The following is a 17,955-nucleotide window of genomic DNA, read 5'->3' on the forward strand; positions in this document are numbered from 1 at the left end:
ATTGTTAGGGGCTTAGTCCTCCACATTTGAAACTTATTTCCTTGTCTGTTTTTATTTTAAATATACCATGTATTGTTGGGAGGCGGTGAGGGTTATTTCGTAGGGTAAGCTGAAGCATTTACCGTTTGTAAGTGGATATTGGTTATTTTGATGCTCATTACCTGTAGCTGCATTTGCTTTAGTAAATGAAGAATGTTTTCAGTGCTGGAGATGGTGCCAGCCTGACAATCCTAGAGAGCAAGTCACAAAACAGTGGCAGTCCAGACAGGAGCTGGGCGAGCTGCTCCCAGTCTGCCTTGTCCAGTCCTGATGGTGGCGCTTCTCATGTGAGACCCCTGTCTAAAAGATCTCCGCTGAGACCGCCAGCTCATTCTGCTCAGAGTTCAGAGTAGGTACATAAACAGCCTGATGGTAATGACTCTTGGACACCACTGACCTGGGCTGGATTTGAACTGATGGCTTAGAAGTGAAAGGCCCCATGGCCTATTACTGATTCCCAAGAATTGCCAGTGTTACGTTAAAGTTCAGATTTAAAAAAAAGTATATGTAACACCTTGAATGTAAATGTTAAATCACACCACCTGTGGATAAGTTCCTCTGAAATTCCTAAGGTACCTCTGACTATTTCTGAACCTGTTGCAACTGGGGCAAACATACTAGATCAGGGGTCGGCAACCTTTCAGAAGTGGTGTGCTGAGTCTTCATTTATTCACTCTCATTTAAGATTTCGCGTGCCCGTAATACATTTTAATGTTTTTAGAAGGTCTTATTCTATAAGTCTATAATATATAACTAAACTATTGTTGTATGTAAAGTAAATAAGGTTTTCAAAATGTTTAAGAAGCTTCATTTAAAATTAAATTAAAATGCAGAGCCCCCTAAACCGGTGGCTAGGAACTGGGCAGTGGGAATGCCACTGAAAATCAGCTTGTGTGCCACCTTTAGCACACGTGCCACAGGTTGCATACCCCTGTACTAGATTGTATGCAGGGTCTTTGTTTTTTTCTGTCTGCAATAACAGAAAAATATCAGTGCTAATAGATGTTCTCAGACAGTTCCGATACACAGAGGAGATCATCCCTTAAGTCTTGGGCAGACCCTCTCCTCCACTTACCCTGATTTTTTTTGCTTTAGAATAAAAGGTGAAAAAAGCCATTGTGGCAACCAGCATCAGCCAGCTGTGTGCGTGTCCCCGAGAAATGGGAGAGAAGGTTGGAGACAGAGCAGAGGGAAGAGGTACCACAGCTGGTGTGAGAAGCAGGGGGAGGCTGCACTACAGAAGGAGAGGTGGGAGAGGGAAAGAGGCAAGGCAGCTGTAGGGGAGTTCCTGGGGCAGAGTACACATCATCATGAAAGAAATCACCTGGGGTGGAAAGCAGAACAGCAGGAGAGGTGTGGTGGGGTGGGGGATGGGAAGAGAGCTGAATAAAGGAGCCTTGGTCAATAACCTGTGGTGCCTTTTTTTGTTGTTGTTTTTGTTTATTATTTAATTTGGGAGCAAACCCTTCAGACAACCAGCAAGGATCACCATATCTTGCTACAGTGAACTCTCCTGTGTGGATGTGCACCTGCATGCTTTTTATAATGAAACTGAATGAAATTAGCAAATTGCAAGTGATGAAGAAAGTTTCTTGGAGCAGAGCCCCTGGATTTGTTTAACACCAAGATTGGGGCCTGTAGGCACAATGCAATGCTGAGATTGGGCCCCACTGTGCTAGGTGCTGCAGAAATGTGCTGTCAGTCTAAACAGATAAAGGCAAAAAGTGAGAAGGGAGACAGAGGCAGTGTGAGGGGAGGTGATATGCTTAGGGTGGCCAGGAGCCTGGAAAGTCCGATTGAAAAGGGGACCTGGCAGTGTCCGGTCAGGTCTACTGACCAGACACCTAAAGTCCGGTTACTGCGAGTGGGGTAGGCAGGGAGACTCTGGTCATCACCCCCGCTCCAGCCCCTGCTGAGCTGGGGCTGCCTTCTACCTTCATCGGGTAGCTGCAGCTCCCAGCCCTGACTCTGCAGGCAAGTCCCTCCTGAGCTGGGTTGGGAGGAGGTGGGAGGGGAAAAGCAGCGAGCGAGGGGGCGGGGGGAGAGGAGGGAGGAAGTGTGGACGGGGCGGGGCCTCAGTGGAAGGGGCAGGAGTCCCAAGGTTACACAGCAGATCAGTAGTAGATCTGGGAATGGAACCCATGTTTTCTGTATCCCAGTCCAGTGCCCTGTCAAGTAGACCGCTCTGCTTCCCTGGTAAATAATTAGAGATATGATCTTTGTAGTCACTGTTACTTCTGTTGCCAGGAGTTTGTGTATGGCTGTATTGTTTGTGTGTAACTATACACTCTCTCTGCAAAACATTTGTATGACCAGTGGCATGGTATGCTGTAGGAATGTTTTTCTTCAGAAAAGAGAGCGAGCACTTTGAAGTACCATTGGAACTTCTGCATATTAAAAGTTAGGTTTTTACCGTTCACATTGCGATCTCTCCTGTGCTTCATTCTTTTAGATGAGTGAGTGATGTTATGTAACTTAAGTGGAGAATTGCCTTTTTATGCTCTAAAAATTGTTGGTTTGATAAAGCAGTTGACTAATTACTAAATTACCCACCATTGTTTAAAATACTTGCGCTGCAAAATGTAAATGAAAAAAATGTCTCCACGTGTCAGTATGAAAAATGACAATGGCAAAAATAATACGTAGGACATCTGTTCTGATTTTTAAATTTTAAATTGCATTTAAGGCAGATGTTGCAGAATTTGAATGAAATAGCTATATTTCCCCCATCTATGCCTATTTACTTTTTATGAAGTCCCATTTTTATGGTTAAATCCACTGTCAATATCTGAATTGATGCCTATATTTTTCCGTTGTTTGCAGCAGAACAAACGATGAATTAAAATGCCTTCTGTATTAAGAGGATGTACAGTATCAATATTTTAAAGAAGTTCTCATTGGAATTCTGGAACATGAGGAGTTAGGATGGAATATATGGAATATTTTACTGTCTTTTCTGCTCTGTTTTTTTCCAGGAGAATACATAAAGACATGGAGGCCAAGGTATTTTCTGTTGAAGAACGATGGCACGTTCATTGGCTACAAAGAGCGGCCGCAGGATGTTGACCAACGGGAATCCCCTTTAAATAATTTCTCCGTAGCTCGTAAGCATTTTCACAGGCACTCTCATTCTTGCTGTATGGGTTTTACAGAATTATTGTAAGCATAGCCTTTATACACAATATCTTTCATGTTAAATCAAAATCAGCTCAAGACAAATGTTCTATGAAAACATAAAAAGTTTTCATTTTATGCAATATTAGATTTTGCAGTGTTAATCTGATTTGTAGCTTTGAAGTACAAATGATTAATGCAAAGGTGTGATTGCATTTACTTTATGTAATTCACTGTTATTTTTCAGTCTCTTTTCTATTTGAAATTACTAATTGTTGTTTATAGTTACAATACAAAGTACTCTTTTACTATTTTTACCTTTACTCTTCTTATATTTTGTACAGTAGGAAAAATAGCAAACTTTTAAGCCCTAATTCAGCAAGGTACTTAAACATTACTAATCCCGTTCAGTAGTATAAGATTAAGAATGTTGCAGAATCGGGGCTTTCAACCCTAAACTACATGTTTGCAGTTTGGATATGGTCCTAAGTGTGTTGAAATCAATGGGAGTCTTTCCATTTACTTCAACGGGCATGGGATCAGGCCCTGAAATTGATGGAACATGTTCAATTTTTTTTTTTTTTTTTTAATCAAAATTGTGTGTCAGGGCACCAAGAGAATTTCTGGGCTCAGGGAATAATAGAAATTGGTGCTCTTCCTACTGCTGCCACACATAAGAACCCCCAATTATGCCTCTGATACTGCACTCAAGCACCCCAGCAAGGGTGTGGCAGAAGAAACTGAATAGAATTCCCTTCTCCTGGACATCCTTTACCGTGTTCATAGAAATATAGGGCTGGAAAGGCAGCATGAGAAGTCACCAAGTCCAGCCCTCTGTGCCGTGGCAGGGACAAGTAAACCTAGACGGTCTCTGACAGGTGTTTATCCAACCTGTTCTTAAAAATCTCCTATGGTAGGGATTCCACAACCTCCCTTAGAAGCCTATTCCAGAGCTTAACTACCCTTGTAGGTAGAAAGTTTTTCCTAATATCTAACCTAAATCTCCCTTACTGCAGATTAAACCCATTACTTTTTGCACATCTTCAGTGGACAAGGAGAACAATTGATCACCATCCTCATTATAAAAGCCCTGAAGATATTTGAAGACTGTTGTCAGGTCCCCTCACCCGCAGCCTTCTTTTCTGAAACCTAAACACCCAGGATTTTTTCACCTTTCCTCGGGTCAGGTTTGCTAAACCTTTTTATCATTTTTGTTGCTTTCTTCTAGACTCTCTCCGATTTGTCCACATCTTTCCTAAGGTGTGGCCCCCAGAATTGGACACAGCACTCCAACTGATGCCTCACCAGTGCCAAGTAGAGCTGGACAATTATCACCTTGGTCTTATATGCAACACTCCTGTTAATATACCCCAGCATTTTGGCCTTTTTTCACAGCTGCATCACATTAGTGTGTCTCATTCAGTTTGTGATGCACCATAATCCCCAGATGTTTCCGCAGTACTGCCATCGATCTTGTTATTCCCCATTTTGTAGTTGTGCATTTGATTTTTCCTTCCTAAGTGAGGTACTTTGCACTTATTGAGTTTCATCCTGTTAAATTCAAACCAATTCTCCACTTTATCAAGATTGTTTTGAATTCTAATCCTGCCCTCCAAAGTGTGTGCAACCCCTCCCAGCGAGGTGTCATCTGCAGATTTTATAAGCATACGCTCAACTCCATTATCCAAGTCATTTAATGAAAATGTTGAATAATACTGGACCCACGACTGACCCCTGTGGAACCCTACTAGAGTCACTCTCCCAGTTTGACAGTGACCCACTGGTAACTACTCTCTGAGGACTGTTTCAACTAGGTGTGCGCCCACCTTATAGTAATTTCATTTAGACCACATTTCCCTAGTTTCCCTGTCAAAGAAGGAAATTAGGGTGGTTTGGCAGGATTTGTTCTAGACAAAGCCATGCTGGCTATTCCTTATCCTGCTCCTATTCCTGTTATCCTCCAGGTGCTTAACAATTGGTTGTTTACTAATTTGTTTCAGTATCTTTCCCAGTATCAAAGTTAGTCTGACTGGTCTATAATTCTCTGAGTCCTCCTTATTGCCCTTTTTAAATATAGGTACTATGTTTGCCCTTCTCCAGTCATCTGGGACCTGACCTGTCCTCCAGGAGTTCTCAAAGATAATAGCTAATGGTTTTGAGATTGCTACAGCTAGTTCCTTAAGTGCCCGATGATGAATTTCATCAGGCCCTGCCGACTTGAATACATCTAACTTATTTAAATATTCTTTAACCTGTTCTTCCCCTGTTTTGGCTTCCGTTCCATCTTATTGTCTGCTATTCTTTCTCAATGCCTATCTTCCTCATGCCGATATGCAGTCCGCCCTTCATTTTACCTCACTCCCCACAGCTTTACAAATGGAATCATGCAGCATTTGTTATAAACAGTGCTCCATTGAGCGTCCCTGCCTGGTAGGCTGGGTAGTGAAGTTCTGCCTGAGGAGCAGCAGTGGGCATTGAGGGGGGAGCTTAGATGCCTTTTAAAGATTAGGTACAAAAATTAATTTCCAATCAGATTTCCTCTAGGGCCTCCTGAGGCCTATTAAAACACAAGAAGGTCTCGGGAATTATTGCTCTGTGCCATCCATTCGCATGGCAGCCCTGGTACCCATGTGCCCAACAGGTGTCTGGATACTTATTTTATTATATTTTAAGGTACGATGAGGCTGGGAATAAAAAACGAGCATGTTATCACAAGTTGCATCAGTCCAGAATGACAGGAGAGTGCGTTAGGAGGCCTTTTGTCTTGCTAAACCAGTCCCAGGAGAGATTTTATTGGTATTTTCACCTCAGCAATGACAGAGCCTATAATGCTTCGCTCTTTATGCTGATTTCTCCTTACAGGTCAGCAAAGTAAAGAAAGCAGCAGAAAGCCATTAAATCCTAAGCTTTGTCTACACTGGCAGTTGAACTTTTGTTGTTCAGAGGTGGTAACCCCCCCCCCCCCCCAAGACAAAAGTTTTGCCAACGAAAAGCACCGGTTTGAACAGCGCTTTGTCAGCAGAAGCTACCGCCATTCACTGGGGGTGGAAGTTTTTTGTCAGTGGGAGAGCTCTCTCCTGCCGACAACCAGCAGCTACACTGCGTGTCTTTTAGCGGCACGGCTGTAATGGCACAGCCGTTCACTAAAAGGTGCGTAGTGTAGACAAAGCCCTAGACAGTCTTTTCAAGCACTTGATATGTACCCAGAAAATGTTGACACCTTCAGCACTGGAATGGGTTACCTAGGGACGTGGTGGAATCTCCTTTCTTAGAGGTTTTTAAGGTCAGGCTTGACAAAGCCCTGGCTGGGATGATTTAGTTGGGAATTGGTCCTGCTTTTGAGCAGGGGGTTGGACTAGATGATCTCCTGAGGTTTCTTCCAACCCTGATATTCTAAGTTGCTGCTAACCGTATTTTTATGGTAATTATTTAGGAAGGGTCAGTGCTAAGGTCTGAAAATGGTGAGCGTTGCCTTCTTTCTTCTGCTCTTCTTCCATAACACATTCAGAAGAGGTTAACTTATTCCTTAGTTGAGAGTTCTGAGGATTTTTGGCAGATCAAGCCTGTTGGTCTAGGCATGTATAACAAGTTCGTTGTCATGGTATCAGAGCATCTTCCAGACAGATACAGGTCCCCCTGTAGACCACGCCCAAGAGGATCCCAAAACTGCAAACTATTTTGATGATCAACGGGCAGAGTTCTTTGCTTGAGGCAGTGACTGTAGTTGAACTAGTTGTTGAAACTACCATGAACACATCACAACTGTCTTACTCTCTTTGTTGGCTTCAAATCAAGTTCATGGGCATGGTCCTTGTATTCATAGCGCTCCATGGCCTGGACCCAGGATACCTAAAAGACCATCTAAAGCTCTGGGACAAAGACTATGGTTGACAACTACGCTTTTTTGGCCCAGTGGAACTCTTATTATTGAGAGTAAAGGTCGTCCGTGTGGGAGACCGAAATCTCACCCCTTTCCGCTCCAAGTACAAGGCACACTTCTTTGATCTTGCTTTCTCTCATACAAACACATAGCATCAGGCATATTTATTTTGTAAAAAAAAACCCTACCAAAATAAAACACATGTCCGCACATGTTTCTCCTTCCGGGGAGAGAGTGAGAGAACAAACACGTGACCAGTGTGTAGTCACATTGCTTAATGCACTACAGGAAGGCTTTCAGATACTACAATGATGAGCATGGTATAAACAGCTATATAGACTAGAATATCTCTTCCATCTTGCTCAGATTTATCTTTGTTCAACTACGTGTCATTGAGGCACTGGACTCTGGCACTTCAAATAGAACTGGGAATCACCTGCATACTGTTGGCATTTGAGACCCAGTTATGTTACAATCTTGTCTCTCTGAGGCTGCTCACACCTCTCTCTCCCCCCAAATCTGATCGTCCACTTTCATTTGTCTTGGATTGGAGTCTGGTAGTCTGTGAAGCATGCTTGTAGTTGGGTAAAGGGACTGCCAAAATGTATAAAGTTAACTCAGGCTTCCTTTGCAAGTATCAGATGAAGAACACGGCCCAAAATACAATTTTCACTCTGTCAGTGGGATACACACAGCTAGCAGTGGCTCAGGGAAGGTTAATAATAGCAAAAGTGGGAACAGGCTTTCCCCAGAGTGTTACATACAAACTTTTCAATTTATTTTCAGTAATTTTACAACTCCAAATGTTTGCTATTTAGTGAAATTCAACAAGGTGGCTATTTCTCTGTCAAAAACTTGTGAAATTGCAGATTTTTCGTGGCAAAACTACTCTTGCTAAAAATTACACTCTGCTGCTGCCGGAAATCTTCATGTTTTCCCTTAGAAAACAGCTCAGTTTTCACTCAAACTGGTTTAATCTTCAAGAAGAAAAGGTTTTAAATGAAAATAGGGCCATTTTCATATTTGTAATGAAATGCAAAAACTCAAATATTGAGTGTTTCAGCTTTGTTGTGACTAAGTCGCACCTCCTGCTACACATGTGAGAACAACACACTGAAGGAAGGTGGCAGATGGTATCAGAGAAGAGTTTGATCCCCCCCCGAGGAAGAATAAATAAAACGGTGGGTCCGAAACTAACCACATTCTGCACCTACTGTGCAGAAATATAAGTTGCATCTACAGTTTTGCAATCTGCAAGTCCCTCACTACCCTAGGATCAATTCTAGACTCTCATGCTTCAGATGGAATGGGCTTTGATCCTATCACTGTCTATGAAAACTTGTCTGAAAAGCTGCTTCTGTAAAATCAGTCTTATCTTTATTTAAAAAAGGAAAAAAGAAAAATCCTGCGTTTCCTTTGCCTACTTTACGTTTTGAAATGTCCATTCATCTGTTTGTGTAGTTCAAGGATACGGTTTGGAAATTTTCTCCCATAAAATACTTGTTGGTGATTTCAATTTATTCCATCAAAACTAATGCCTAATCCTTCTGAGTATGCAACCCCAATAGATTTGCAGGATTGGATCTCTGCTTTTATTGGTAATTTATTTTGTTTTTCCTTCACTACCAAGAGAGGTGAGATAAGAGACCTTATAGCAAATAAGTGTTCATGCAGAACTTTTCTGAAATAATGTAAAACATTCCAGAGATCATGCAGGCAAATAACAAATAAGTTCTATTGCTATAAACAGCTTAGGTTAGTGGAATTCATATTGATGGTAATCTCTGATTATCACGCACATCTCCATATTCGATTATAACCCTCCTTTAAATTATGCATCTGAAAGAGGTAATGTATAGAAAAAATTAACATGAAAATAGAGACCCTACTACAAGGAACAGATTATTTTTCCTGTCATCAAAATGTGGGTGGACTATATTCAGTATGAGATTTTGTTGCATTGGGTATATGACAACTGCAGTCGTCCGACTAAACTAGTAGTAGTTTTATGGGCAGGACTGTGCATCTGTGGCCAAGAATTATCAGTGTTCTGGACCTTTTGCACAAGATGATCAGATTCCAGTAGATAACTTGACATTATCAGCAATCTCCAGGTCCAATGAATTTAAATACCTTGCTGACTCTGGGCGTAAGGTGGTATTCAGAACTCTATTCTCACTTGCACCTTGCTATCATATGGTTAGGTCTATCCAGTAGCACAGAAAGAAGGCTTGGTATGAGACATAACATTCCTTATTTGCCTTTTCAAACCATCTCTTCTTCACCAGACTGCTCTTCTTACTGTCTGTCCTTTTCAGTTTTTTCTTTTTCATTTAAAAAAAAAAAAAAATAGTGGGGAGCGAAGGATTCTTCCTTGACATTATTGGTTTAAAACGTGATGTCATTAAATAGGGAGCAGAGTTTGACACCTTCATCACAAATAATCTGGCTTTTAGCTTAAGTGCTAGGGAAGCAAATATTGTGACATTTTAGAAAGTCACTAGGATAATACTAAGTGTCTTTCAAATACAAAATGGTAATTTGCATTTGAATGCCTTGGTGTCTGTTCCTGTTAGAAACAATTTCTCTGTCCTACTTATTTTAAGACCAAACGCCAAGAAAGAATCAAGAGGTTCTTGAGAATAGTTTACATCATTTTTTTTTTTTTAAACAGGCTGCAGTTTATAGTACAGACTTTGTTGCAAATGGGGAATAGTGGTATTGGTCCATTTGACAGGACTGACTGATCCTCAGCTGATATTGGAGGTGTGAGGGTTTTTTTCCATAGCAGAACATACTACGTATGATTGAGATCACATTTTTATCATTGGGCCAGTAATAACTTTTTATTTATGCAGTGGTATAGGTGTGCATGGTTCTGTACAGACACACAAAAAATGGCAACCTGTTCTGAGTAGTTTGTAAAGTACCACAAATAGCACTGTGTCCGATTTAAAGATTTTTTTTTTTTTTTTTAAAGAGGTATTTCCTGGGTTCATTGATAAAATAAAGTCCCGGAGACTCAGCTATGTCTGGAGGAAATTGGGTAGTAACCGGATTTATTTTTTTAAAAATCCGTATGGTACAGTACTTTAGTGTAATGCAAGTTAAAAATAAAGATTTCTGCATTTTGTGATATGTGCTGTTATGATTGAGCAGGGTAATTAGACAGCATATTGTTCACCAAACAAAACACTTCTGTGTGACATACTTGAATTATAGTGGTTATTAACTGACAAATCTCTATTATTCATCTTGCTGCATGCTTTAAAGATTGCTGGATCAGCAAGCTTAACAAATATCAATGGACAGTGCTGATTTAGACGAAATGTGTTGATATTTAATTGATCTCGTTCTCTATTGAAAAGCATAGCATAGTTTGTTACGCTGAAGTTAAGTAGTTAATTTTTGTTTTTATGGTGACTTACAGAAATATTTACCTTACCTATGAATAGATATTTTCAGCTAGTATCAAGTAGTCTAGTAAGCAGGTCCATGACAAGGACGTTGACTAAATACTTGTAATTTTTTTTTTATTTAATAGTCTTTTAAAAATAATATTGAGCTTCAGGATAAACATAGCAGACAACTCATAATTTTTAATCTCATTAGCTATAGACGGTATTATTATTTGTTTGTATTATACTGTAGTATTTAGAGGCTTCAGCAAAGATCAGTGCTTCATTGTGTTCAAACACATAGTCCTTGCTCAAAGAGAACACAGTCTAACTAGACAAGACGGACTAAAAATAGGAGGGGAAACAGGCAAAGAGAGGTAAAGTGACTTTGTCCAAGGTCACACCACAGGTCAGTTGCAGAGCTGGAGGTAGAACTCAGTCCACAGTCCTATCCACTGGACCACGCTAACTCTTATCATAGTATACAGTGTGAACTACAGTTCCTTAAAAGATGGTGGTAGCTACAGGAACACATGCAGTAGAGGTGGGTGCAGCACAATAAAAGCATAACTGCATCTGTTTGTGGTGGTCCTTTAATGTTCGTTTTTCTAGGGAATGAGGAAGTGCTATTTATCACATGAAAACCTTTCCATGACTCATTAATAAACTTTCTCTTTTCTTATTGCAGTTCTTTAGTAGGACACAGTATAACCTCAGCATGCTATTAAAGAAAAAATAGATTTTCTTGTGATTAAAAAATGCAAAATGACTTGTTGAAAAGCTTATAATTTCAGCAGCAAATGAGGCATGAAAGATATTGCCAGAAATACAGAACCCAAATACAGTGGCTGTAAATATTTTATTTTACAGACAATGTGCTAATTAAAGGCTTGAATTTAAAAAGGGGTGCTCTAAGTTTTCACAATAATAAAATTTGTCTAACAGTGCTAGAGTGTATACTCTTAAGAACAGAATGTATCCAGAATGACAGTACACATTACTAAATTGTATCTTACTAAAGGTGGAACCTGGTAGAAGCTTTCGTAGTAAGTAGAGATGTCGTCTTGACTTTTTTATAGGACCTTTTGTTTACTCTGAAGTTTATTTTAGAACTTTAAGACCAAATAATAGTGAGGCAGTGGTTTCAGAAAGCGCAGAGCAAGAGGCTTGATACTGGAACAAGAACAGCTACATTCAAAAACTCTTCCCTTTTTTTTTCTTCTTCTTCTTTGGTCCTTTTGTTTTTATTTGTGTAATAGAGGTTTCCATTAGAAGGAGGAACTCTATTATAATTAGAGTTCTGCTGAATGCAGTTCAGAAAACTAGGTACAAAAAATGTCTTAAAATAGCCTGAAAATTGCTACTTAACTGAACGTATTTGAGTTTGTTCAGCTTACAGCAGCCATTCTGCTATTAATGAGGATCAATGTCAGCCCCAAATTTGAAGGATCTTAAAGCTGTCTGTCATAGAACATAAGAACGGCCGTACCGGGTCAGACCAAAGGTCCATCTAGCCCAGTATCCTGTCTACCAACAGTGGTCAATGCCAGGTGCCCCAGAGGGAGTGGACCTAACAGGCAATGATCAAGTGATCTCTCTCCTGCCATCCAGCTCCATTCTCTGACAGACAGAGGCTAGGGACACCATTCCTTACCCATCCTGGCTAATAGCCATTAATGGACTTAACCACCATGAATTTATCCAGTTCTCTTTTAAACACTGTTATTTATTTTATAGTCCTAGCCTTTACAACCTCCTCAGGTAAGGCGTTCCACAAGTTGACTGTGCACTGCGTGAAGAAGAACTTCCTTGTATTTGTTTTAAACCTGCTGCCTATTAATTTCATTTGGTGACCCCTGGTTCTTGTATTATGGGAATAAGTAAATAACTTTTCCTTATCCACTTTCTCCACATCACTCATGATTTTATATACCTCTATCATATCCCCCCTTAGTCTCCTCTTTTCCAAACTGAAGAATCCTAGCCTCTTTAATCTCTCCTCATGTGGGACCCATTCCAAACCCCTAATCATTTTAGTTGTCCTTTTCTGAACCTTTTCTAGTGCCAGTATATCTTTTTTAGATGAGGAGACCACATCTGTATGCAGTATTCGAGATGTGGGCATACCATCAATTTATATAAGGGCAATAATATATTCTCAGTCTTATTCTCTATCCCCTTTTTAATGATCCCTAACATCCGGTTTGCTTTTTTGACCGCCTCTGCACACTGCGTGGACATCTTCAGAAAACTATCCACGATGACTCCAAGATCTTTTTCCTGACTTGTTTTAGCTAAATTAGCCCCCATCATATTGTATGTATAGTTGGGGTTATTTTTTCCAATGTGCATTACTTTACATTTATCCACATTAAATTTCATTTGCCATTTTATTGCCCAATCACTTAGTTTTCTGAGATCTTTTTGAAGTTTGTCACAGTCTGCTTTGGTCTTAACTATCTTGAGCAGTTTAGTATCATCTGCAAACTTTGCCACCTCACTGTTTACCTCTTTCTCCAGTTGAATAGGATCGGTCCGAGGACTGACCCTTGGGGAACACCACCAGTTACCTCTCTCCATTCTGAGAATTTACCATTAATTCCTACCCTTTGTTCCCGTTCTTTTAACTAGTTCTCAATCCATGAAAGGACCTTCCCTTTTATCCTGTGACAGCTTAATTTACATAAGAGCCTTTGGTGAGGGACCTTGTCAAAGGCTTTCTGGAAATCTAAGTACACTATGTCCACTGGATCCCCCTTGTCCACATGTTTGTTGACCCCTTCAAAGAACTCTAATAGATTAGTAAGACATGATTTCCCTTTACAGAAACCATGTTGACTGTTGCTCAACAGTTTGTTTTTCTATGTGTCTGACAATTTTATTAACTATTGTTTCGACTAATTTGCCTGGTACCGACGTTAGACTTACTGGTCTGTAATTGCCAGGATCACCTCTAGAGCCCTTTTTAAATATTGGCGTTACATTAGCTAACTTCCAGTCATTGGGTACAGAAGCCGATTTAAAGGACAGGTTACAAACCTTAGTTAATAGTTCCGCAACTTCACATTTGAGTTCTTTCAGAACTCTTGGGTGAATGCCATCTGGTCCCGGTGACTTGTTACTGTTAAGTTTATCAATTAATTCCAAAACCTCCTCTAGTGACACATCAATCTGTGACAGTTCCTCAGATTTGTCACCTACAAAGGACGGCTCAGGTTTGGGAGTCTCCCTAACATCCTCAGCCGTGAAGACTGAAGCAAAGAATCCATTTAGTTTCTCCGCAATGACTTTATCGTCTTTAAGTGCTCCTTTTGTATCTCGATCATCAAGGGGCCCCACTAGTTGTTTAGCAGGCTTCCTGCTTCTGATGTACTTAAAAAACATTTTGTTATTACCTTTGGAGGTCCCATGAGGAATGGCCATAAAATACTAAATGTGGCTTGGAAAGAAAGAAAAAAAGGACCACTTCAATCCTAAGAGATGCAGAAATAATTTTGTGAAGAAAGTGCTGTGTGTGAATGATGGTATAAGGAGTCCACTTTATGGTTTCTGGATGTTATGAAATGATCCGTACTTCTGTGGACTTGTTAGTTTAGATTGTGTTGCAGTGTCTGCAGGGATGAAAGCTGTCACCAGAGTTAACGTGGGTGTCTGCACATCCATTGTCTGAGTGTTTTTTTTAAGCTAAGAAGGTCCTTTTCGGAATGCCCCTCTGTGATCTGCCCTTTATAATAAGGTTATGAGGACTGGAGGTACTTTCCTCCAGAGACTTTTGTTGATCTTTCTGTTAGCCACACGGGTCTTTGTAGAAGAAGCACTGCAAACCCACTCTGCTAACTTCTTCAAAGTCCTGTGTGACTGAAGTTGATGAGGGCTTTGCCATTAACCTCAGTGGATGCCATAATCAGACCCATTGTGAACTGCCCCTGTCATGTGCTCTGCTCCTGACGATCAGGGGAATGTGGGACCTGAGTTTGGATCTCTTTAGTGGCATTACACTGTACGGCTGGTCAGCTCTGAAGGCTTTCTAAATAGAACTAGATTCAAACAAAGCTTAAATGACTATCTACTGAGCTATTTATTGGTTTCATCAGCATAGCAAACTGTCTTATGTCTCCTAAAGAAGTACTTAGAGATTTCTGTGGCTGATTAATTGCAACAGTTTGCTAGATAAGAATAAAGACAAATGATTATTTAAACCTGCTTATGTACCATGACTTTTTCTTCCTTGATTGTGGTAGAATGCCAGCTGATGAAGACAGAACGACCTAAACCAAACACATTCATCATTAGATGCCTCCAGTGGACTACAGTAATTGAAAGAACATTTCATGTGGAGACTCCAGAGGAGCGGTATGTTTCATTCATATTTAATACATAAACTACTTGCAAAAGCAGATGTGAATGTTCAGTGCTATTAGTGCAGTTCTTGCAAAAGCTCCAATTTCTCAGGTGACATAGGTCTAGACTCTAATAGGTTTACGTTTTCAAAAGCACAAATGCTAATGGACGTCACAATTTTGGGGTGGTCCAACCCGAGAGGCCTTCGGCTTGATTTTTCAGAGGGTGGGTGCTCAGCATTTTCTGAAAACCAGGCCCCATACTAGTTGTTGATTTCCAGGCTCTCATCACATAAGAAATAAAGGTTCTCCCACCTTGAGATTACTGGAGAGAGGTCAGCACAAAGCAAAACAAAGACCCCAGCAGAGTTGAGCGGTCTCAGCCTACTGACCCTTTTTGAGGACACCTTTCTGAGGAACAAGTTAATTGTATTGCTGCCACCTGCTAATGGGTTATGTAAATAAGATGATAAAAGTGATGACAGAGAAGTACTATGCTGCTGCAGGAGACTTGTATTTCAGCTGTTGAAGGAAACAGAGCTAAAGAATGTATCCTGTACTCTGACTTGTGGAGAATTGATCTCTTACCTCCTGAGAACAGAATCCCAGCGTAGCTATTTACAGCAACTGGCTGTTTAAATATTTAAATTGCAGTTCAGCTGTTGAATTTAGATTATTCTGGTATCATTGTGGGGTATTTAAAATCCCAGTCCTCCCTATGTATGACACAGGCACAATATTTGTCTGTAAGCTCCGCACATTTTTACCTAGTTCTCTTCGCTTATTTTCTACTTAGTCTTTCATTCGTTGATTCGAGTTGGTGTCATATTTGTAGCTTATGGTTCTGTTATGATGACATGGGGAGGATGAAAACAAACTTAAGCAAAGAAAAGTAAATTAGGTGTTTTCTTCTATTGCTTTGTAGCAAATGGCCCCCAAAGTGACCGAGACACCTTCATTTCAGGGAGATTGCATTTCAGTCTTATTTTTGTCCCTCCCAACCAATTAGGCTGCATCCAGGGTAGATAAAAATTGGATTTTTTTTTTTTTATTTAAATTGGATTTTTTTGATAAAATGCTTTTTGAGGAAAAAAATCTATCTAAAGATAGATACATTATAGCTCAAAGATATCTCATTATGGAATAGGGATTGTAAATTCTAATTCTATAGTATTAGAGAATATATTCATGTAATGTTTAAGAAAAGTTTTGTAAATAAGTTCCAATGGTTCATGGATTAGGGACCCAATCTTATAGGGTTCCAGGGGCTTCTGTATAGATTAGTTAGGTTAATCTTTCTATCTACCCAATGGGACTCAGTGCTCAGTCTAGAAGATACCATCAGAGATGCTTAGTTTTGCAGTTCTCAAACTGTGGATTTGTGTCTCCAGAGGTAACATGCTTGTTAACAGCAAAAATGTTTTCAAATAAATAAATAAATAATATATAGAGGTGAGAAATAACAGACATCAACTATATTGTCCCTCTGCAAATTTGTGTAGACAGAGTCAATCCCTTACCTCAGTCTAAAAGTGCAAAGTTTCCAAAAGTTCAATGAGTAGAAGATTGTTGGGGGCTGAATAGATCTGGACAAGGAGAAGAAGTCTGGAGATAAATGTGAGAAGTGAGGGACATATGCTTGTTTTGTTAAAATATTATATGTTTGCTGTTGAAGAAAAAAAATCCAGAATACTTAACATTGTTTTAGTTAAATAAAACAATTTAAATGTCTGTCTTCTGATGTTCTCCTCCTAATACAGCATGACAAGAAAATCCTCCAAATATTAATGATTAACCTGTTGAATTGGAGATCGTTCGCCTCCCAATGACTTCATAAATATCTGCTTCAATTACCTTTGGTAAATGAAATAACCAAACAATCATTCATTTTCTGATATAGCTGTAAAACTAATCTGAAAAGTTTTCAAAATAAATAAAATGTATAGTGTGTACCTTCTAAAAATGAAACCTACATCTATTTCTGAGTTGTGAAGAATATGTATTAAGGTTATAACGACCAACAAGAATGCACCTTTAGGTAGAAAACCATGATTAAATCGAGTCTTCCTGACTAGTGATTTAAATTAATTTGATTTAAATCCAATCCACCCTGGCTGCATCACAGCCTGGGACTGCTCATACTAGTCATCTCTGCAACATACATTTGGGAGATAGTCTACATTTGCGTTGGCGTGTATTATACACTCACTGCACGCCCAGCTAGCATGGGTATCAATAGCAGTGTAGACGGCTTAGGTGAATAGAGTAGAGTGCCCTACACACCTGAACCCCAAGGTGTATACTGTATGATGCTCTGCATGCCCGAGCAGTGCTTCCCATCAACACTGCCATTTTTAGCAGTGTAGCATCCTGCTGTTGGAGCCTTTTCCTGCTGCAGTGCCTGGGGAAAGGCTCCGTCAGCAGGGATCTGCTGGAACCTTTCCCCACTCCCAGAGCCTTTCGCTGCCTCACTGCAGTGAGTGTGGACACAGCCTGCCTTTCACTGTGGCTTCTAGCTACACGTAGCCTACATGCCTCCGCCGTGTAGACAGGATCTAAGGGTGAAATCCTGGCCCCAGTGAAGTTCCATGGCATTTCACCCACAATCAATAAAAGAGAGCTAAAATTAGACTTAAAAGGAGATGTAGCTTGAACATCCTTTTATCCTTTAAACCCAAAAGCTGCTTTTAAGAGGGAAATGGAGAAATGTGAACACAAATGGAGGAAGGATGTTTTCTTTGTAATGGTTATTTTTAATGTTTAGAGGTGGGGCATAAAGACAGGCATTTCTGATGTTGAAGAAAAATCTGTGCCTTTGTTCAGAAACTGTTATTCCGTGTGCAAATGTGACCTGCTTTCCCACCTCTTGGCATCTCAAGGGCCTCACCTCAAGACTCCAGTGTCTGAGGAGCTTCTGAGAAAGGGTTGATCGTGCAAGTTAAGGTTGCCTGGACAAAATCCACAGGTTTTGCTAACTTCACTCCACATCTCTTTGAGGACAGGCAGATATTCTCCAGACAGAGAATACTAAATTGGACATAATTTGCCTAAAGAAACTAGATAGGACAACTGTATTATTCAGACAGTGAAAAATTCAAGGTACTGCAGGGCGAGAGTGAGGGGTGTACAAGGTATTGCCAGTGTAGCTGCTATAGTTTTAATTAGAATTTTATGCCAGATACTC

General features: G+C 40.2%; 1 protein-coding gene across 1 annotated transcript in view; it reads left to right on the forward strand.

The window, feature by feature from the left end:
* AKT1 (AKT serine/threonine kinase 1) overlaps positions 1–17,955 on the forward strand; it is a 112,998-nt gene that overhangs the window by 45,116 nt on the left and 49,927 nt on the right. The window contains exons 3-4 of the mRNA XM_034768140.1: positions 3,015–3,143; positions 14,673–14,784. Coding sequence (XP_034624031.1) covers positions 3,015–3,143; positions 14,673–14,784 — 241 coding nt within the window. The remainder of the gene's footprint in view (positions 1–3,014; positions 3,144–14,672; positions 14,785–17,955) is intronic.

This window comes from Trachemys scripta, chromosome 4 (assembly GCF_013100865.1).
Source record: "Trachemys scripta elegans isolate TJP31775 chromosome 4, CAS_Tse_1.0, whole genome shotgun sequence".
NCBI lineage: Eukaryota > Metazoa > Chordata > Testudines > Emydidae > Trachemys > Trachemys scripta.